This window comes from Aythya ferina, assembly GCF_964211825.1.
Source record: "Aythya ferina genome assembly, chromosome: 2".
NCBI lineage: Eukaryota > Metazoa > Chordata > Aves > Anseriformes > Anatidae > Aythya > Aythya ferina.
The window spans coordinates 153,509,445-153,533,042 of NC_140297.1; the positions used below are offsets into that span (position 1 = coordinate 153,509,445).

The following is a 23,598-nucleotide window of genomic DNA, read 5'->3' on the forward strand; positions in this document are numbered from 1 at the left end:
AAACCTGTTTGTTTGCTTTGTTTGTTGTTGGTTTTTAACTGGAAAAGTAAAAAAAAAAAAAAAAAAAAAAAAACAAAACAAACTTTTTTTTTTTTTTTTCCCCCTCAATGCTTTTGTCTGAAATGACTAATTCTTTAATCACACTCTTGTAGGATGCATTTTAAATTTATTTGCATCTGTGTTTTCCCATGAAAAGTAAAGATTTCCCAGGTTACTAGCAGGCTGCAATCACAGTCACGTGGTACCTGAGTCTGCTGCAGGTGCTGGGTATGTGCAGACTTCCCACAGTGTGCATACCAACAAACTTCCCTCTCCCCCACCACACCCCCAAAAGGATAATTTCTCCTACACTCTGCAAAGAAATAAATTATTAACATTGAGTATTCATTAGAAAAAATAATATTTACAGCTTGTTCGTGTGGGGAAAGGCCTTGGCTAATAAAACTTCGGCAGACTGCACGTGGTGAGCTGTGTTAGGAGCCTGTGTTGGTGGACACGTCTCACCCTGGGGATCAGTGGAGGGAGGAATTACCCTCAGTAACACAGCAGCACCAGCATTTTCTAGCTGACTGTAGAGTGGAAAGATAAGGTAGGAGAGGAGAGCATAGGCCAGTGCCCTATCAGATATACCAGCTAACACTGGAATCCTTTACATATTCAAGCAGGACAGACCCCAGAATGAGTTTGATCCACCCAACAAGTATTTCAGGAATGTACTTGGGATTCAATCTGAAGGCATCCTGCAGGGAGCAGCCTGGCCGTCAGCAGGTGAGGCCCAACCTGCTCTGAAGAGGAAAATACTTGAGACAGAGTCCCCAAGCAAGCAGGAGAGCCAAGGCACTAGAGCCTGAAAAAAAAAACATTGCACTGAATTGCAAACGATTGCTCTCGGCAAATAAATCCTGTAGGGTTGATGGGAAAGTATACACTTGAAAATTGGTTTTGAAATGTCTTCTAGGAATTTACCTTCTTGCCATACGTTTGGCAGGAAGCTAGATAAGACACTGCATTCTTGCCTCACTGCAGGGAGACAAATGCTCTTGAAGTCTCTTGGAGCTTTGCCAAGGAGGGCAAAAAGCCAGGATTCCACATCACTGCTTCATTTTCAGTGTGCTGCTTGGTGTCCATAGAGGCTACTTGTCCGGTCACAGGTGAGCTCAGTAGGATGCTCCATAGGGTGGTAGGACCTGCCTGGCTGCACTCAGCACCCACAGCACATGCTGCTGAGCAGGTTGGTAAAGTGATGGGCTTGTGAGAATCTGAAAGCAAGGCAAACAAACAGAGCAGGATGGGGAAGAAGGATTTCTTCTTCTCCTGACACAGCTTTTCAGTGTGGTTTTTTTTTTTTTTTTTTTTTTTTTGGAGGGGGGGGGGTGAAGCTCTTAGGAGCAATGAAAACAGCATGGCTGCCAGGAAACTTGTAAGAAAACCTGCTGTAGGACAGACTTCTTTGCTGGATACCATCTAGCACAGGTAACCTGCAGCACTGAATGTTAAACATTTCTCTGTCACTGAAATCCAATTTGCAGGAGCATTAATTAATCCTAGCTGGGACTCTCAAACCAAACTTTGAGACTTGGAGCCATATTTTGTACCTCTTATCCTCCCAGAGTGTATTTACATTGCAAAAAGGTCAGGCTTACAGCAACTGATGCTAGGGAAGCTCTGCATTTCTGAAGGGTTTGAATAGCAGTATTCTAGCCATTTGCTGCAGATTTTGTTTCCACAAAAATGACATAATCATCACAAATGACATTTTTAATATGGTATTGTGCATGCCATGGATTCATATGGTAATTCCCTGAAGCATCTGTTCCTCCATATTCATAGGTCCTTTAAAGGATCCCAGTCTACATGTACAGACCTTTGAATCCTAATGATTCCCAGATTCCGCTGTGGATGAAGACTATATTTCTCATATGCATGTCAGTGAAATGTGGAGTATATTAAAGATGCTTCAGCTAGATATTTTCTGAAAGATCTTCCTGTGTGCTCTTGGAAGGACATTTTGGAGGAGAGACATAGGAGTATGCAAAGTACTTTGTAAGGAGTTAGGGGTTATTGTCTGCATCTGCCTTGGGAAAAATAGGCATCCAGAAGCAGGGCTGGCAAAGTTGTCTCAGAGCAATGCTCTCCAGAACACAATTAAGTTCATTTATTCTCCAACAACCCTTTTTCAGACATTATTTAGATAAAAAGTATTTGTGTATTTAAGATAAATAAGACTGCTTTGTAACAGTGACTTTTTTGACACCAGCTTCCACTGAAGCTGCTGACAAATATGCAGCCATTGGTAGGATTTGCATGCTCTGGGAGCATATCTGAGCTGGGCCTTGCAATGCTTTAGTCATAAAAATAAATAAATAGATAGATAAATAAATAAATAAATAAATAAATAGAAAGAGGGAAAAAATTGAGAGAAACAAAAGGAAAAAATGAAACATTGGGCAACCAATAAACTCCTCAAGTATCAGTCATTAAAATAAAGTTGTTCTCATTGAATTTTATGCTGATAGTTGAATTTATGTAATTTTTTATCTTAGGTTTTAGTGAGTTTAGCTCTTATTCAATGGGTTTGTTGCTAAAGTTATGTGTTTGGGCACTTGTATGGCAAAGAAGAAACCTGGCCTTCAATCTGGGCTCCACTGACAATTATTCAGCTTTATGTTGTTTCTGACTTACACTAACATCCAGTCACTCACAAGGTGAACATTTCCCACCTCAATTTACACAAGACCTCTGCTTTCCAGTAAGAAGTATTTTTAGTGCAAGCCAGCAGCAAGAGGGGTAATAACATTAGTTTCATTCAGAGAATGTCTGTTTTCCTTTCAGCATACAAAGGAGTAGAATTGGAAATGTGAGAAAAGACAAATCCTCCTCCTTCATGTCCAGAGTGTCAATAATCTTGTTATATTCTTTGGGGGATGAGGCATAGCTTCATCTTGGAGAAGCAAAGAAAGTATTTTATTGGTACAGGGAATCACAGCTGATCCATCTCAAACTCAGAGAGCCGCAATCCTCCTAAAATCAGATCTATGATGTTTTACTAATTCCTTGGTCTCTTCAGAAATCCTTTACTCCTTTTCTCTTCTATTCAGTTTGCTGCTAAAGCAAGATCCTGCTTTTATTTATCATCCATCAGGAAGCATTGCCTATGTTGATGTTTTATGGTGTCTCTCACTGTCATCATCTATTTGCTGATCTGATCTGTGAAGATGATGCCACTCGGAACATTTCAGCTTATTCAGTTCTGCTCAACTGTTTTTCTACCAAGTGATCAACCACGGTTCTTTGGTGTGAACCCACAGTGGGGATTTCCCTTTCAAATTCTGGGTATATTAACGCTTATCTTCTAATAGCAAGAATGCTTAGACAACAAAATACAAGATTTATTTCATTTTTTGGACATCATGAATAATAGCAAAAGAGAAGATGGTATTACTGTCCGTATGTAAAGGGTGGTACCCTTTTTCTGCTAGCAGCACCTGTGGGTAACAGGTCTGTATCCAAGCCAGACTCATTTCCTTAAGATCATCACCTCTGTTCTCGTTTGTCATGTGCTCAGACATTTCATTTTTCTCTTTTGACCTCAGACCTGCAGAATTCAAAGAAGGGATTTTCCAAAGTGATTTAAGAAAGTGTATAGCCTGAATAATCCAAACTCTTAATCTCTTAGCTCTGAGTTATTGTGTGCTGTTTTGGGCATCAATGATTTTGCACCACATAGACTACAGGCATGGTTCTGGTATGAGGAAGCTGGTATATAAATCAGCATTGTTCTGCATAGCCGTCCCTTATGACAAAAGAATGTCTAATCTCAGCCAGAGGAGAAAGGTGAGTCATCAGAGATGATGACTTCATTCTACCCACTCATGAGGTAGTGTGATCACCTGTCTTTTCCCTTACTTCCCTGCTGGAAGGCAGTTTAAGGGGTGAAAGTTCCCTCACAGCAATCCAAGAAAGTACAGGAGTTTTAAAACAGAAGGAATAAGGAACCTACAGAGTCAAGGAATCACTAGGCAGGAGGGGAAAGAGGTGGACATTGTTTTTCAGGAAGACAAACTCATATCAGAGAAAGTGAAAGGCACCTGGGAATTCAGAGAATTTCCACGGAGGATGTGACAAGAAACCCCCAGTTTTGGATTTTCTTTGGGTCTAGGTTTGTGGTTTTCCTCATACTAATACAAAAGAAGAAACAGTGGTTTGTGAAACGTGGTGTGAAAGTACTGTGTGCTGGTGTGTTTGTGTGTGCATGTGAGTGGCATAATCCCCCTGTACACCTCCCAAAATAATAATGGTGGTAAAAACCATAGTGAATCTGCAGGATAGAGGGCTCTGCACAAGGCCAAGGGGACAGAAAATGTGCAAATGGTAAGATTATATTAAGCTTTTGAGAATGTGCCTGGAGTCCAAGGCAAAGCTAATCCTGAGTTTCTGCTGAGAATTCACTTTGACTTAAACCAAGTGAATTGGTTTGGAACTTGGATTTGATCTGTGGAAGAGGACAAAAGTTGGACCTAGAAATATTCTTCATGTGGCTATCAGGAGCAGTCTTCTTCAGACTCCTGGAGTCCTGGTACAGTCCTTGGAGATGTAAATGTACAGTTTTGAAGTTCTATTTCTGTAAGTTAGCAAGAATTAGTATTAGCAAGATCTGGAAATTTGCTGCCAGTTTTCCCTGTGTCTGGTTTCATCTCTCCAGAAACAAAGCAATAATTAGTAGCACAGGATAGGGAACAAGGAGAAGAGTGCAGGCAAAGTTGAATGTTAACAGATTATAAACCTTGCTATGCTTGGTGAGTTCCAGGCTGAGCTGTGCAGTGTTGGGAAAATAAAGTAAAACTGTAACCCAATAAAAAATGTCAGCGATGAATCAACAACTGATTCTCTAAAATCAGTGTATTTCCCTGCAAGCACGTCCATCATGTCTCACTGGAGCAGGCAATACCCTTTCCTGGGACACACACCTTTCATGTGATCGGTGCTAAAAGCAGAACAATGCTGCCTGGCCTGTTCCTACCTGCATTAGCTCTGAACACGTCATTGCTTCTGATAAACTGCTCTCTTTTGTGCTCCCTTTTTCCTTCTTGATTGTTTCTGAGAATTAAAATCTAAGGCCATATAAGGTTTTTCTGCCCAAATACATTGACTATTGTTTGGAGTGTGATTTGTTTCCTTTTTATTTATTTATTTATTTATTTTACCCTCATTCTTTCTGTAAGAGAATGTCTTTTCTTTAAATGCAGGTGGAAAGAACACCTGATTTCAGGTAAGGAAAAGTATGAAGCAAAACTTCCCAAACACACCAAATCATCTTTCCTGTTTTGCAGGTAATACGTGCCCATAACACCTCATTTTTCCGTAGACACCAGGGGATTTCAGAATGGGTTATGATGGAAGGACAACTTTTGGGTAAGTGGGAAACTAACACACAGGGAATATACCATCTTGACCCTTGGCTGTTGCAGCCATTCATCCGCTCTCCTATCTCTGCTAACAGCATCCTCCAGGTCACTAACACAGGAAAAGGAATACTACAGCCTCTAAAGGAAGTTTTTTCCAACCTGTGTCAGTCAATAGGTGCTTATCTCACCTGGGATCACTTGACAGAAGGCACTCACCAGAAATAATGACATCAGTCAGCAATTGAGGAGAAAAGGTGAATCAATTGCACAAGCTCTAGCTGAATGTACATAGACCTGTACAAAGGCATCACTAGCTTGTTAACAATCAGTGAATGAGGCAGCATTTTGGTGGCTGTACCACTGTCCTTTCCCTGCTGTCAGGAAGGTTGATGCCATGTGGTTGGGGCCTGGGTACCTGGCGTGTTCTTTCTCACAGTTGCAGCCCAGAATTTCTCTGTGCTCTCAGGCTAGGTTCTCCCCTGTGTGCCCTGCTCCTCTTATTTTCTCCTGGGAACCTCCACAGCTAACCTACCAGGAGCAGCCAGCTGGGAAGCTGGCAGCAAGCACTCCATGCTGGGGCTGTAAGCAGGCACCAAGGACTTCTCAGGAGCCTCCATGTCTACCACCAAATGACAGATGCTTCTATTGTCACAGGAGTGAGGTGACCGACCCAAGCAGGTCAGTGAACTACCTCACAGCCCACTGCCAGGGGTGCTTGTTGGCCTTTGCACTGTCTTGCATTTCCCATGCCTCCTTTGCCAGGGACCAGCCCAAAGCAGCAGACAGTCACTTGCACCATGCTAAGGCAATAGATCTGCCTTTCAGCATGCTTTTGGGCACATGGAAACAAGAAGGAAATTACTGATTCAAGCCTGGATGCCTCCTTTCAGAGAGGTGACATCTGGGTATATAATTAGAGAATGTACAGCTAAATAAGAAACCGTGTGGTGCTGTCAAAAGTATACAAAATGCTGCACTCAGATAAATGTGCAGACACTCACTGCTGTCTCTTACCACAAGAAATTCAGATCTTCTGGTAATTATATGATGAAAGAGGTAGCAGACAGCTTAATGTTTAATACCTTGGAGAGCCCATATAGCATTTACATCTGGGCAATGTCTCTGCAGAGAATGATATTTATTTATTGATCTATTTATTTTTGTTGAGCAGTTTGCTGCAGCAGAAGACTGGTTACTGTGATCCCCAGAAAGTACAGAAGAAACTTTGCAGCCAGGGGTGACTTTGGCTTTTTATATGAACTTTGTTTTTTTCTAAGAGCAGAGCTCTTCCACCTGACAAATAGCTTTGCATGGCATTTGGGTGCTTGGTATGAGACAAAATCAGAAAGACCAAGCCATGCAACACCATCAGCCTCTCACTGCAGTCACAGGTTTTCTGGGCACATTCTGTGGAGCGTTTCTGTTCGTGCTGCAGAGCACTAAGCCCTGCTTGTTCTTTATTTCTCTTTCTCTGTGACCAAGTTACTACTATTACCTGCAGCAAATGCCAAATGGAAAATTACTGACACCCCCCCCCCCTTTTTTTTTTAGATCTCTCCCTCTTGTTTACCCTTTACCTTTGCCCTCCTCACCGAGGCAGCTGGCAAGGCTGACTGCATATAACTGACAGTGTTAATAAAAATTGACAACATAAAAATATTTCTTCCTCTTGTCTCATTAAGGAGCTTAATAAACAGCACTCTGAACCTAGGGCTGTTTTTCTTTTTTTTTTGTGCTAGGTGGTTTTAATTAGTGTTTAACGTAGGCTGCAGGGATAGAGGAGAAATTCAGAATCAATGCTAGGAAGCAAAAAGTTAATAACAACATTGCCAGGTCAAAAGAGACTCTTCTCTCAAAAGCAACCACAAAATTCATCCCGTGGAGTTCCAGGTTTGTTGTTTCTGGCTGTCTGTGGTCAGGCATTTTCAGTTTACAGGAAGAATATGTCCATCAATCCATCCTTCCTCTTGTGGTACCACTCCTTTAACCTCTGCCTGGGCTGTCGGCATCCAGCTGTGTGCTTTCAGGCTCAGCCAACAGCACCAGGAACAAAGGCTGCAGAAATATTCCTGCCCTCTTTACTTATATGCCCCTGGCTTTTGCTTTAAGGATGCCCATCTTCACAGCCGACCTCTCTGTTGGAGATGATATGGGTGAATGGAGGCTCTGGGGGCAGAGAGAGCCCTAACTGAGAAGCTGGAAGTGACTTAAAGAAAGCAGCTGCCAGGCTTCTGCTGAGCAAAGAGGAGTTAAACCTCAGAGAGCATGTCATTATCAGTAGTGAGAAGAGTGCATTATGAAAACGTACAAAGCTTTGGCACCTTGAGCTTTAAAACAGGCATTTTAAGAGCTGTATTTTGAACACACACACAGAGAAAAGCAGCCAAACACAGTGAGGGCTGTGGGAGACATGGAGCAGAAGGATTCAGAGCAACAGGGTGGGAAGGGGCACAGAGGGATCAGCGTGTCCCTTGCACAGGAAGAATTGCATAAGAAGATAGCAATAGTTTATATTGCCTTAATAACACCCTTTTATAGATGTCAAAGCAGCTTGTGCTCAGCCGATTGACCGTTGCAGTGCTCAGAGGCAGGCACATCGCTCCAGGTTACACACAAACAGGCAGTGGTTGACTTACTCTCATTCCCACAGGTAGCAACATCAAGACTGGGAACAGCAGTCCTGAGCCTTTCCCTACAGAAGCACCTAATCCAAAGCATACTGCACAACAAAATGTGTTTACTTCCTTACTCCTCTCCCAGTAAATGGAAGCACTGGGAAAGAGCAGAGGGAAGATTTGTGGACAGAATGAACTCCCAGGATCCCTCATGTGTCATTTTTTATTTTCCCGTGGTTCTGTGAAAACAGGTGGGAAAGAATAGACAACAGGAGATGCTAAGAGAAAATACAAAGGGTAAAATCATGCTGGGGTCTACATGGAGAAATAAGCCTGCAGAATGGCAGTGAAGCTGTAAATGTGCCAGATAAGGCTGTAGGAGGACCTGGTTTATCTTTAAGGGGGTGGTTCATTTATTTTGTCTCTTGAAACACAGGTTTTCATTTCTGTGTCAATGAATTTGGTTACAGCTCCTTACAATCAAAATGGCCACCACTGGAAAGTCCCAATATGCAAGGAGAACAGGTGTATTTAATCCCCTTCCCAATAGTTACTCATTAAATTAAGATAAAAAACAGGTGGGTATTACTAGAGAGGAATAAATAGTTAAACGTGCAGTTGATAAACATCTGAGTTACTGATTAACTCCTGGCTTTTGTAACACCAGCAGTTCTTAAATTGGTTTACTAGGAGACCAAAACACAGAGCTGTGCCAAAAAGGCCTCAACCTTTAATAACAAATATTACACTTTATCTCTTCTTGGAACACGTGTTCTGTCCTGGGACAATGAGGCCAGCACTGCCCTCTATTGATGGGAAGAATTCAGTCCTTTTTTCGATGCCTGCAATGCTGGAGTGTGGATGAGTCAAAAAACCTAGAGAGAATACACGTAGGACAGGACAGATTGAAATATAGGCTCCTCCTCAGTGTGTTGACTACTGAAGTTGAAAGAGGAGGAATAAACTTGCTCCTTAAGCATGTGCTCCAGAACTTTTGTTACAGGTTGGATTCTGGGGCAACTGAGCCTTTGGCCTGGTAAACCATGGCCAGGCTTATGGTCTAGGTTAAAGCCTGGGTGGAAACGTGCCTGGTGACAGGACGAGGGGGAATGGGCTAAAGTTGCACCAGGGGAGTTTTAGGTTAGATGTTAGGAAGAACTTCTTTACCGAAAGGGTTGTTAGACACTGGAACAGGCTGCCCAGGGAAGTAGTGGAGTCACCATCCCTGGAAGTCTTTCAAAGACGTTTAGATGTAGAGCTTAGGGATATGGTTTGGTGGGGACTGTTAGTGTTAGGTCAGAGGTTGGACTCGATGATCTTGAGGTCTCTTCCAACCTAGAAATTCTGAGATTGTGTGTGAAAGGAAGAGAGGGACTCACACATCTCAGGGCAAACACACAGTGAAAGCAGTGCAGTATGCTTAGCAGAATGAAAAACATGCTTATACTCATCTGTGAATAAGAAAGACAAAGGGTGATCTCAGATGTCTTCCGTTTCTTCCATCTGGAGCAGCTTGCTTGCCCTTCTGCACCCAACCAGCTCCATGCAGGTTGGAATGTCTCCTTGAACAGCATCCCTTCCTCACTGCCATTCTTGATATCACTTATTGCAGCCTGCCACTTGGTTGAACTGAGAGCATGCTGTCTGCCACCTGCAGAAAAGGCTGAGAAAGGAGGTGGTGATATTCCCTGCAATTAGAGGTTCAGCTGGTCAACCCCACAAGCTGCTTCTCCCTTCTCATGGTGAACTGGCACATCTTGAGCTCTTGCAGGCTTGTGGGGAAACCCCTGAATATATGGTGTGAATGCACCTGTGGTGCAGAGGAAGTCCTTCTGGTGCTGATGGGAGCCAGGATGCCCCAGACCAGGTGTGGATGATGGGCTATGGTGAATTGAGCCCAGGGGTACCTGTGGTTACCAGGGAACTCCACCTGTCTCCAGGGGTAAAGGCTGTCCTGTGAATGGAGTCTGAAAGGATCCAAGTCTGGTTTTGGCTTTGTCTTCTGCTCAGTCTCTATTAATACTTCTCAATAATAATGCAAAAACAACAACCACTAAAACTACCCATCTTTGTTCATTGCTACTAGCTGTCACAGAAGGCAAAAATGCCTGTTTGCTGGGCGCAGCTCACACTGCTGCTTGACCTGCCTTTGCTGTGCTCAACTTCAATTTTTTTCTTTAACAGTTTCACAGTAAGGCTCTATTATTCAGGTCCCAGGCAAGCAGCAGGGTGCACGCTGTACAATAGCAAAGAGTTTGGCAGCACACAGGTTGCTCGTCTGTGCCAGAAAAACTTCTCTGATGGCCCTGAGTTCCTCTTCCCCCCCCTGCCTCTGCCAGGGGCTGACATCAGGGAAAGAGAAAATACAATTGAAAGCCATCAAGAGTAATGTCCTGTTTATTTTCCTGCTAAGAGAATTATTTTCAGGACATCTCAGGAACGGGAGCAGGAGTGTGTGGGGGGAATCAGAACAAACATGTTGGAATTTCATTAGCTTTTAGCAGAGAGGATACTAGAATCAGGACCAAAATGCAGGTCAGGGGCAGGATAAACAGGGCTATACATATGTCATGGATCCTTGTTTACCCTTCTGGGACATTACCATAAAGACACAGAGAGGTTTGTGTGCTGGAAGCAGGACAATGTAATCCATTAATTAGGTTTGTGACCGTACTCCAGTTTAGTTACTGCTGGCCCCTACAGGTGCTTGGAATGGCCATGCCAGAGTGCACAAGCATGCACTTAGCAAGGAAAAAGAGATTTGGGTTCCTCACAAGTACCTTCCGCTGCTGTTTGCACTTGTGTCAAGTGCTATGGTTGTGCAGCTAGCTGCACAGCCTCAACCTTACTATTTAGAGAGAAGTTACACAAAATGGAGAATCCAATCTAACATCTCTTGGCTGTTGAAAGGGGCAGGTTTGGCTTGCTCTTTTTCTCACCTCTCCCTTTCCTGGCTGTAATTGCAGCAGTACAGTCCTGTTCTCTTGCACCACTAGCTCTGGCTCTGCTTGGATGGGAAGGGGAAAAAATAAGCTCCAGAGCAGCAGAGTGGCTGGGGCTCTAAAAATAAATAAACAAAATAATTAATTAATAATAATAATAATAAATATTTTGCTGTTGTTTTTCAATAAGATTTTGGAGTTAAAACCTGCTGTTTTAGCTTTTATCCAGCATGGAGCAGCAGGATACACTGACTGCCCAGCTCTTCTCAGGCTTAGTGAGGTGCACTGTGTGGCAGGGTCTTTGTGTATTAGTAGGGTCTTCTTGTCCAGATGCCATGTGAGTGTCAGAGGTTCTCAGTCCTGCCCACCAGCCTTTCAGTCAGCCCTCAGCAGTTCAGAGGATCAATAATTTCTGTGCAGGCCAGGAGAAATGAGGTGGGACACCCGTGTGCCAAGGTGTGGGGTGAGGAAAACGGGGTGGCCTCCATCCAGGCATGATTTGCAAAGTGGAAATCAGATGCAGAGCATCTTGTTCATGACCCTGTGGTCTCTGGACCACCTCTGCCCACTCGTGTGTGGGAGATGTGCATCCTCTGGCTGTAACCACCACCTCAGAGTAACAGGTTATGCAGTTCACTCTGCTCTGATTGCAGCTCCCGTCTCTGCAATTACAACTGCTGTAAGTGGTGTGGATCGATAGCAAACTGATGAGCGAGAGCCTTTCCTGAGGCTACCGCATGGAGCCAAGGGAGAGGAACGGAGCAGGGTGTTTTCCAGCTTTCAGGTCACTACCTCCTCTCTAGCCAAGGTTGGGGGCGAGGTCACCTTGCAGGTCTGCCAGGCTGAGCTGACCATGATGATGGCGAAGAGAAGATATGGGGAGGGGATGGGGGTACCTGTCACCTCCTCCTGAGGTCAGGCTGGTACTGGCTATGAGGTTAATTGGGGCCATGTGTAGGATGGGGGACTTGAGCTTCCTCCCACTCCCTTCCCCAAGCCAGTCTAGGGCTATCTTACCGCAGCTAAAAGTGCTATGAAAATAACAGTTTTCTGAGAGAAACCATCCTTTCTGGAGACACGAGTGAATGAAGGCAGGAAATGGCATTTCTGCCCTTTGGTACAGCACCTAGACCCACACACCAAGCAGCCTTCTGAACTGGATGAGCTGCTTCACCGATCCGTGTCCTGCAAAATCCTTTCCCTTACTCACCCTTGGTTTTGTAGGGGCTGAGTCTGTGGTGTCTTTTTCCTTTCTACAATTATTTTCCAGCATAAATCTCTTTCTATTGTTCCAGTCCAGCTCTTCAGTGGAAAAGCAAATACACGTGGGCTTTGATTTTCGTCTCTCATGGTAGTATAGAAGAGAAGAAATGCAAAACCTTGTCTCTGAGCCAAAGCTAACAGTAACTGGCCAACACCTGCTGTGTTGTGGGGAGGAACGGTGCTGGTGATGGCAAGAAACATGGAGGAGGCTTTACCTGTATGCTGCAGAGTGACTTTTCCTATTTCTCAGGAGCACACAGGCAGGATTTGGGTTTGTGCTGTCACAGGTTGGGCCCATATTTATAAATAAAACAAAGCACAGACCGAAGCCCTGTCCCAAAGTTGTCTCTTATGCTTAATCAGCTCTGGTTTGGGACAGCCAGCACCGTGCCCAGGCAAGGCACTGCCCAGGGACTGTCCCCACCAGGCAGTACCTGGCACACGGGGCTAAAAGCAGCCAGTTGGGTGGATGCAAGCCATGCTCTGTTTGGCAGCACCGATGCCAGGTTAAAGTCCTTGACTTGTTCTGTTTGCTGGCACAGACACCACCTCCAGTGCTAATCCATACCCAGTAAAGAAAATGGAAAGATTTCCCAGTGACTTCAGAAGTCTGTGTCATGTCCTAAACTGAATTCAGGCCAACACAGGATCAGACCAACTTCACATAAGCAGCTTTAGATTGATGTCAATGGAGCAGTCAATACAAATTTTCGATAGGAGGGTTTGTGTTATTGGGTGAGGGCTTCTTGAAAGCAAAGTTTTCACGTGCTATATCAGGTCTAGGAATCTGTAACTGTGAGCATGACACAGACCACCCAAGGTAAGGATTAGAAATGTGGTCTGGGTAATGGTTAATGACTGATGTACAGGGCAAGAATGACTTATTGTAGCGTGAAATCTCTGCAACCTGTTCTAAAGCAGTCTTGCTGTACTCTTCCTTCATAGCTAAGCATTCTTTCAAAAGGGAATGGGACTTCAGAAATGATTAATTTTTCCAAGGAAAATTTTCACTTTGCCTTGGTGCTTTTTGCTACATTGTAAAAGCAGGTGCTTTTGATTTTTCCCTAGCTTTTAAAAGTCTTCCACAGCTCCCAGAATTTTAGAAGGGAGAAAACCAAGACTAGGACAACATATTAAAAAAAATTATGATTTTTTTTTAAATTATGATTTAAAAAAAATATATGAAAAAATCCAAAAATAAAGGTGGACATTTGGCATACATAAATGTGTGCATGTCTTTCTATATATCTACATTACTGAGACTCCTGGATGTTCTTGCTGTAGCAACAAGGAGGAAATACATTATTTCCTCTATCATTTTAGGGACCACCTGTGACCCTTCTGCATGTCATAAAAGTGGTATGAGTTTTACTGGTGTGAATCGCTGTAAATTGATGTGATTGCTTTGACCTCTGGGAAGAAGAGCTGATGTATGTCCACTGAGAAGATGGCCAACTAATAACATGCTGTGTAATAACTTCACAAAACAGGCTTGCAGAGCTGATGAGTTGGTTTAGATTAAAGGTTAGTTTGGGTGTCTTGTATGATTGCACAGGAGAGGAGGGTCTGAAGGGGGCTTTTTTTATTTGCCAAAAGAAGTAAATACCTGAAAGAGTTAAAGCTGTACCACGCTTTGGGCAAATTCTGCTGTTGTAAGAACATTCACATTTCTGTTCTTTCTGCAAAATACCATCTCTTTTGAAACAGCTAGATGCCAGGGACTCTGCTGATGTCTTTCTGACTTCTGTTAAAAACTCTGCAACTGCAGCTGGTTCAGCGGAGACTTTCCACTCCTGGACAGGCAGCCTGCCCAGATAGTTCCAGCCTTGCAAATCAACAGACAAATGCTGCTGGCACGGATAAAGCCACCCAGTATTTTTAAAAGATTCGGCTGTACAGACGTGCTCCGTGGTACACTTGTGCCCTCAGACACAAGTATGGTACTTAACATACTTTATTATATCCTAAATATATTTCTGAGTATTTCTGTATATGGCCATCTCCCCCAAACATGCATGCTGTTAAATGCCAGCTGCCAGAGTACTCTTTGCACTCTCCAGTACTCCCTTCATGCCTCCTCTGGGAACACAGTATAAACATTCAGCTTTTTGCCAGAGAAATCCCACTCTGGTCAGGCTGATGCAACACTCTGACATTTTTTCTCATACTCTTACACAAGTTTTTGGTGATAATTCCTTTTTAGGTCATAGGTACAGCACTTGAGACATACAGGAGATGCAAGGTTCAGTGCTAAGCAGTGCGGGCAGGGTCAGTCAGCTGGAGAGAACAAGTCCTCGGCAGTGCAGGTGAGGCAACATCCAGGACACCAGGCATCAGCAGTGCTGTTTTAGACACAGGAATTAATTTGGGGCTATTCAGGGTCCAGAATTGTTGGGCTGAGCCTTACTGCTCTTTCTGTTTTCGTGAAGGAAGCATTAGGAAAAAAATACAGCCTTACTCTTCCAAGTGTAGGTGAGCAGAGTCACCATAACACACCCCAACTACCCCTAAATCCTACCCAGGGTAGGATTATGCTCAATATACACAGAAGGGAAAAGTCCCACCACTACAAAAGCTCAGCACATCCTCTCTCTTCCTGCTCTGGGATTTTCCTACTCAGGGGCTGCTTGCTACAAGTGAGGATGAGCTGCCACACCTCTAAAAACTAACGAAAGCTGAACAAGGCAACAGTGAGTATCCACAAGCCAGGCTGGTGAGTTTTACATTGAGCTGTAATCATAGAATCATAGAGGAGTTTGGTGGGAAGGGACCCTTAAAGATCACCTCATCCAACCTCTCTGCCATGGGCAGGGACATTTCTTACAAATGAGGTTGCTCCAAGCCCCATCCAATCTGGCTTTAAACTCTTTGGCTCTGGGGCATGGCTGAGGCGTGAGCACACATACTGCTGGCAGTCCGCAGGCAGATGGGACTTCTGCTTTCACTGAACCCAGCTAATTAATTTGTGGCATTGATTGCTTTTTGCAATATATTTACCTCTTGTTTAACATCTGGGTCCTGTGGCTGAGAACAAAAAAAAAAAATCCCAAATTACACAAATTGATTATATTGGTAGCATAACATGCAGGTCCTGATGGAAAAAAGTGACATGCATTTATGGTCCACAAAGGACATTTTAATTTGCTAACACTAAAGCCTTTTCCATCCCCAACTAAAAAGATTTGAGCAGTTGCACATAGCCAGGCATGCCAAATATTTGTCCCTGGTCAGGGAATTAGGTTTCAAAGGAAAAAAAAAAAAAACCTTTTTTGCAGTGACAACCATTTCTAAAGGGTCAATACAAAAGACAACAAATGCATAGCTGAGAGTGTTGTGTGTTGTCCCCTCTGAAAACACAAAAGAAAAGCTGCGTGAATAACAGCACTGACATAAACCCTCACGGTGCAAAGCCTTGCAGGACTTCTCCCACCTGATGTTCCCCTATCTGTTTCATTGCCAGTAGGCTCCTGCATTCAGCTCTCAGAGAGGCCTCATCCAGGGAGGAGAATAGACAGATCTAGTAAATAAATCTTAAGCCTGATAGATGTGTAAATACAGTCGTAGCATCAGGAGGGAACAGGCTCTGAGCCTACGATAAGACACGCTGGTACAAGAGAGCCGTGTGCTCCAGGACCCGCCCGATAACTCCTGGGAACAGGAAAACAGCACTCTCTAGTGGGCAAATTATTAAAATATTCTGGAAAACAAATCGCTACACTGGGTGAAACGCTCCCTACGAAAGCAGCTGTTGCTTCATATCTCTATCCAGTGTTTCTTTGTCCTTCTCTGTGCACCCCCGGTCACTTATAGCCCCTCATCAGCCCATGGAGGAGCATGGTACCTGCTGACACTGCCCCTCCTACTGTCCTTCAGCTTGGGCTGATTTCTTTTTCAGGGACCTGGAATGCTCTTAGCACATCACACATGTGCCTGTGCCAGTGTATGGGAACATTTACATGGGCAAAGGGAGGACAGCTGTGTTGCTGAAGACAATATTGGGACGCCCCATGAACACGGTAACAAGAGGGCTCCTTTCCTCTCTTTCTCTGTCACCATCACCCAGTGGAAAACTCCATTAAGATGGAGAATTCCTTACTGGCTAAGCTGAGACACTAATCAGATATTAGTTGTAACCATTAATGAAAGAGCTAATGAGGTGCTAAGATCCCCAGCTCTGACTGAAGTGAGTTAATCACATCTCACTGCTTGGAGACCCATTAATCTGCATGCATGCTGTTTCCCATTCCTTTGCTTATTATAGGAAATAAAAACATTATTCTGGCTTTATTTACTTACATCTGCTGTATCTCTCTGCTGAGCTGTAAAGTCCTGTAGCTGTGGTTCCTTGCAAGCCATAGAACCACCATGGAGGGTACTATGACTGGTGGGCTGGCACACACCTTTGGGGAAGGAGGCGTTATGGAAGCAAACACCACACACAGCCACACTAAACAGTGATTTGTCACTGCCCCTGGCTGTCAGAAATGGTGGTTTTAAAATTATTCCAAGAATTAAACTGCCTCCAATGGTTTCACCACAAGTTCAGAGGCACTTCAGCAAGAACATACAAAGTACGCCCGGCTGCACTCCTCCTGATGAAATTCCTAGCTTTTTTTCAATTTGGATCATGTCATCCCTGCTAGTGGTGTGTAGTTATTTCATGTCATTCCAGTGGGTTATCTGTCTAATAAGTAGTTGGGAACAACTAGTAACTGAGTTAGCTTGGTACAGTTTTGTACCAAGTTTTGTACCACCTGCTTTGGCTGACCAAACGGTGAAAACACTTCTGTTTCCAATGTTTCTCTAAAGGTGTGCTGACTTTATTTTTATTTAGCTTGTCTTGACCTTTGCTTCTGTTTATTTCCACTTCTGCCTATACAAATCAAACCTCAAATAGCAAAGCCTATCATCTTGCAGAACGTCTCCCCACAGATAACTGTCCAAAATCCTCTGTGACAAACCACTCGTCATCAGTCACTCCCATGACCGTGCCCGTGACTCCACCACTGGTACCAGAAACCTGGTGTTGTGTTAGCTTCTTGGGGACCTGGTTCACCTTTTTACACCCTCTAATATCTGAGCATGAGGATGTGTTACACCAAACACAGAAACTGCTATAAGGGGTTCCTTAATGTAACACTTGATGTGGGGGCTTGGTTGGGGCATCTTTGGAGGAACATCATGGTGTTGCATAGACCAGGGTGTTTTTCTTACTGATTTAGCATCTGGGTGGGCAGGGAGGCAGCTCAGAGTGCAGCTATTGGCCTGCTGTGTAACACTAGAGTATCTGATTATGTGGGAAAAGTAACAGTTTTGGGAAAAGTTCTGTCTTAGTAGGAGTGTTAGAGTCACAGATTTGGCCAAATTCCTGTGTATTTATCATCTGCCAGCCAAATTTGCCTTAGAAAGTAAGGGATAAAAAGCATGCTACATTTCATATAGGAGAAAATTAATCTGAAAACACAGAGATTTACCTCTGCATAAAGGAACCTAACCTTGGTGAACTTTCAGCTCTGTGAACCACATTGTAGATCACATTGCCTGAAGATAACAAAATATAATGATATCTGCTCACTCAAAGTCTGTAGGAAAGACAAGTGCAAACAGAGATTTTAAAGGTAGCTAGGGACTCCTTGCCTTTTCATCTGTTGAATTTAATTGCTATCCTGAATGTGAGCCATCAGAGAAACCCATGCCATGAACTGAAGCCATATTGTCCCCTTGTGGATACTTGTTTCTTTAGTTGATTGTATAAGCGAAGTCCTTTGTCCAAGTCCTGTGGTTGGTCCATCTGTCTGGATGATGCTGTTGTTGCTGCTGAATATCTTACTGCTCCCTGGGGTCTCTAGATTGTAATTTTATGCAAATTGCCTTCCTGACAAAATCACTTTAGACCTGGAAGCTGCATTTTGGTGTACTTTTGTGTGGACATGAAGCAAAGTGCAAAATGATTTTGAAGAGCATGTTGTTCCAGTGTTATTTTACTTCGCTGAGAATGATAGAGGAGCAAATTCTTTGTATTTCCTCCACATAGAGGCAGGCAGGAAGGTACAGAGCCTCTGTGAAAAACAGTCCAATTTAACAGCCAGCTCAGGTTACGCCTCAGCCTAATTATAGAAGGTCTGGGCAGAAACCAGGCTTGGGGACCTGAAGTGACTGGTGTGATTGTGTCTGGGCTGTATCCACTGATGCAGTACATTTAGAGCCTGGGTTGAAAAACAAAATGTGAAGCAACTCCTGGGAACTTGGTCCTCTGAAGATCCCTCTGGGGAGCATGTCTTACTGTGACCATCAGATTGTTGCCTGTATCTGAACAGGAGCTTCCTGAGCTGCCCTGTGATGACTTCTTGAGCTCCTACCACAAAGCAAACAGCTTGATTAAATTTCAGTGGGCAGAACTTTGCATTGGTTTCACTCTTAAATCCTGTATTCCACTCACTCCCTTAAACAATGAATGGAAATGGCCCATAAGGAACAGAGCGGCTTATGAGGTCCACAAGTAATAGTTAGGGTGGAGTGCCCCAAGTGAAGGTCATGCAGATGAGGGGGTGTGGGTATTTGTTATGTCAAAGATGTTGAACTCCTAGATGGCCTTCTTCTGATGGGCAGCCTAGGCCATCCATGAATACAGGCCTGTCAGCCCTGGAGGACAGGTGAGTCATGTCACCTAATAAGTCACTGATTTCTGAGTCTACCTTATTTTCCCTAGTATATAACTTAAGTACAGCATAGATCCATAAGACCAGTCATACAAATCACTATTTTTTTTTTTTTTCTCCAGAGAGGCCTAGACCTGCGCCACAAGCTGAGCAGCATGATGCCTGTGAACACAAGCATTCTGCCGACCTGAAGCATGTGTTCTTCTGCCATTGTCACCTTAGGGATGTGATCCCTTCGAAAGGCACTCTTAGAGCCCTCCTGTCAGAGCATGCATGGCTCAAAACATGACAAGAAAAATGTCTTTCCTTACAGAGAGGAGGAGGACTACCTTTTATTTTATTTTATTTTCCTCACAAAAACTCCCATCAACATTCCCACAACACAATTATGAAATAAGTCTCTCATCATATCCCCTCCTATTGGGACAGCTTTACTATTATATTTCTTGTTTGAAAGCACCCAGAAATAATGAAGTTTAAATAACAGTAATGAAAGAAAATATTAATTGGAGAGGATGGACCAGGTGGCTATTGAGAGAGTTCCTGGAAGTAGCAGTAGGACCGGGATCAGCGAGAAAAAAAGACCCAGAGATACCTATAGAGAGTTGAGAAGTGAGCTTTACCCACAAATCAGAGTTGAACACCCAAATGCATCTTCTTGCAGGTTAGGAAGCCATTTCATTGGATTTAGGATTGGAAATTGAATTGCTAAATCTGTAGAAGAACGAGGGACTCTTCAATTTATTTGAAGCTTTGCTATTTTAAGCTTTACTCTGGGAGTGAGGGATAAATTGTAAACATGACTGTGGTGGGTTTCTTCATTATGGGGGGTGGAAGAGGAAAGTGTGTCATGAGAGTGGAGGTGGGACAGTGCTTCATTGCAATGTTATATGTCACAGGAGGTTCTAGGAACTAATGGAAATACTGTGGGAAGAAGAATGATGTGTGGACAGAGAAAAACACCTTTGATTTGATTACAATAAAAAAATTTATTTTGATTCATATCACACTGAAAAATTAAATAAATAAAATGTCAAAGAACGATTGACTGAGACTCCCCACCATCACAGAAAACAAACCAAACCAAAACAACAAAAAATGATTATCATAATCAATCGTGTAGTCAAAGAAAAATAGGAAGAAAATCTGTTCATGGGAGAAAAAAAAAGTGCTCAAGAAATTTGGCTTTGGTTAAAAACACAACAGACACTCAAGGAGTCCTCCAGAGACTTTTCAGGGGTGGCAAACACAGTTCAAGAGTTTGAAGCTTTGACATGTTGCTAAGTGTTTTCCTTTGTTGCTCTTTCAAGCAAAATAAAACCACAAAGTTTATAGCAGGAAGACAGACAATCTTCAACACTGGCAGTGGGACTGAATTCTTCCTCCAGCATCATCTGTTGGTATCTTCTTATTCTGAAGGCATTTGAATCATCAGCAGTCAGTCACCTAAAGGACTCTAGGAAAAGTTCATTGGAAATGTGATGGTGCAGACTACCCCTCATCCTAAAGCTAGAAAGGTCCACTCTCTGCTCTTCCAACTGCTCTGAAAAATGGACATCAGTGTTACACAGTTACTACATGCTGTTGGCAAGAAAAGTGGAAATTGCAGCTTGTCCCATGATGAAGACACTAAATCTATCCAGAATAGTATGAGCCAAGATGTTTTGTATGTGCTGTCAGAGGCAGAATATCCAGGGAAAAAATGGAAATTTAATTTGGACAGCAACAGGAAAGTTTCAAAACAACAAGTGCTGGAAGATAACTGATTTTAATAACATTTTCCTTGATTGCAAGCTGCCACCTGTAACAAAAAATCAACAGGAAATGGGTATCAAACTGCCATGAGTGTTCTTCCACATCTTTCTAAAAATGACTGAAATAGCAATGAAATGTTCCTGTTACTGGCATCTGTCTATAAGAAAAGAAATTAAAATATTTGAAGCTCATGATGCAAAAAAGTATCTCTAAAATCCAGTCACAGGGTGAAGATACTGTTGGATTCTTCCCTGGATTTTTTTTCCTCTTAAAGTTACTTTCCTTGAGTCATATTAGCATGACATCTTACTAGAAACATATTGAGTAGCAACAACTGAAGCAGTGGGAATGCTGAATACAAACAAACAAACATGGTTCAGGTAGAAATGTTTTTTTTCGTTTGTTTGTTTGTTTGTTTGTTTGTTTTACAAAGGCAGTAAGCCCATTGAATTTGCTCCACCTGTCACCTGTGGCAGGCAGGTGAGAACTTCTGATGGCCACCGTGCTCGGGAAGGGCTTCTTGACATGAACTGGTTTCATCATGAAGATCTGAAAATCCCACTCTTTCCATATTGCTAAATGGTTACATGTGTACATTAAAGAGAGTTCAGTTCCTCACACAGATATTTGCCATCCTTGACTCTTTTTATGTTCTGAGTCCAATAATAATCACATGGGCAAAGCAGTCCATTTGGTCAAACAGGCATATTCCAGCTGATTGCATCATTCTGCCACAAATTGCTGTCTTGGAGGGGAGCTCAGTATTAACAACTGGCCAACAGGACAAACCTTGGACTGAAGCATTCTACTGGTTGAAGGGCTAGGCTTTCACTGAGCTCACACCAAAATACCCATCCGCTTGGACATGTCGTCCCAACTGGTGCATGAAAGACGGGTCATTTAGATGATGGTTTGTAAATTACCACAAACCCCAATCACCGTAATCTGTTAAAAATTTAATATGCCATTTTTGTCCCAGGCCTGATCCTCAAGTTCCTTGAAGTCTGTGGCAAGAACTCTTGGCTTCACCAGAGCTGAAAATTGGTTAATAATCCATGAATCCTATTTTCACAATATTGGGAAGCAAAAATCACTGTTTCCCACTCTTCGCTACCTGAACTTTGTACTTCATTTCATAATTTCTCTCCCCTTGAGGATTAAATATATTGATTACAGCAAAATATGCGGATGTAAAATCTCCACTGTCACTTCCCTCCTCTCACTGCCCTGAAGTACGGACAATAACACACTTATTCTTCCAGAGCTGTGCACAGCTTAAAGGCTTACACTGTAGGATAAGCTTGAGTAGATTGTGTCTTCATAGATGCTGCTACTGTGCAAAAGATTCATCACTATTGCATCACTATCTTGTATTTCAACCCATGATATTTCTTCCATTTCAAATAGAGACGTTGTAAAGAGAGAACACTTTCTAAATTCATAAAAAAATAAGAAGAAAAGTTTCCTTGGAACATTTGGATATTTTCCCATAAAAAAGGTAAAATCTACCTTCAAAAATTAGCCTTGTTTGTGTTTGCTCAAATACAATATAGGAGCTGTTATTCTTAATTTTGACTACAAAAGTATACCATATGGAGGCTACACTTTGGTTAATCCCTCTCTCCCCCCTTATAAAAAAAAAAAAATAATAAAATAGTTTAGGGTTTGTCACCTTTAAAAAAAATCACATCTGTTGCACAACTATAAAAGGCACATGTAAACGACTGAAAGAAAAAATAGTCCACTTTCCAACCTTAAACTGATTAAATAAAAATAAGCATCTGGAGTAATTTTGACCAAAAAAAATAAAAAATAAAAAGCTATATATAACCAAACAAGACAAGAAGTGGCTAAAAAGGCCTTTTTTCTTCTTTTTTTTTTTGTTTTTGTTTTTGTTTTTGTTTTCTTTCTTTTTTTTTTTTTCTGAAGTTTTCAGTATTTTTTTTCTCTTATTATGGCTGTGTAGGAAGCAATAACAAACAATACATGATCACAGGTGATTTGATCCATATTTTCTGGATGCCATCAATGCAGAATGAGGCAATGGTAGAAATAGTTACTACTCCAAGCAACTTCAATGCATTTTTGTTCAGTAGGGCATGAAACCAGAAGTAACAGAGGAAACTGAAGAGATGGTTCAAAAAGAAGATTAACAGCAGAAGTGAATTCATTTCTTTGAGGTAATCCTTACTGTGATGTTCAGAGCTACCCTAGTGGGTATCAAATCCCAGAAGACGTTTTCACTGTTCTTCAAGGATTTCCTGCTTTACTCAAGGAAAGAATGGACACACAAACAGCAGTCCCTGTGCCCAGGTTTCTCCTAATTGCAACAGGCAGGTCTTTCATCAGTAATTCAGGAACCAAGTCGTAGAGCCTAAGCAGTGATTCAGCATGTCATCTATTCCCACAACTGATTGGTAGTTCCCAGCTATCTGTAGATAGGAAATCAAGTGCAGCATGGAAGCTGGTCCTTGGCCGAGCTCCCTGCGGTCAGCATTGCAGCAGCGAGACGCTCCGAATCCACCACAGATTCACACTTTCAAACCCAGCTGGCATCCAGATCATCTTCACTGAGCTTTGTTCTGCTGCATGTTGGAAATTGCAGCCCCTACTTGTCCCTGTGGCCAGGGTCATCTGCCCTTGAAAAATTTTATTTTTTCAATGGAGGCAAGAGTCAAAGTTATATTGAACTCAAAATCCCCATCATGGACACCTGTCTGCCGGAAAGCACCAGCTAAAGCATTATTTTCCCAGTAGTGATGCCAGTGTCCTTTGCTGTCTGCTCCAAAACCGTACACATTCACCTAGGAAGTAAGAGAGAACTACTGTTATGGTCGGGAAAGGAACTGGTCTTCATCTCAAATGTTGAAAATTTTCTCTTGTCTGTCAGTACATCTATAGGCAGTACCACTCGAGGACCTCAGTGCTGTACGAAGTTATTCTACTGCCTGACATGATA

The 23,598-nt window shown here is 42.8% G+C and overlaps 1 protein-coding gene and 1 long non-coding RNA gene across 3 annotated transcripts in view; one reads left to right on the forward strand and one right to left on the reverse strand.

Moving 5' to 3' along the window:
- The first annotated feature begins 965 nt into the window (after positions 1-965).
- LOC311432365 lies at positions 966-20,422 on the forward strand. The gene is made up of 3 exons (XR_014690010.1): positions 966-1,231; positions 5,331-5,412; positions 19,007-20,422. It is a non-coding gene; the product is annotated as an uncharacterized lncRNA (long non-coding RNA).
- Positions 19,849-23,598, reverse strand: part of ST3GAL1 (ST3 beta-galactoside alpha-2,3-sialyltransferase 1) — a 78,256-nt gene continuing 74,506 nt past the window's right edge. For both annotated transcript variants that reach the window (XM_084510749.1, XM_084510750.1), the window contains one exon: positions 19,849-23,443. In XM_084510749.1, coding sequence (XP_084366875.1) covers positions 23,270-23,443 — 174 coding nt within the window. In that variant the 3' untranslated portion in view covers positions 19,849-23,269. The remainder of the gene's footprint in view (positions 23,444-23,598) is intronic.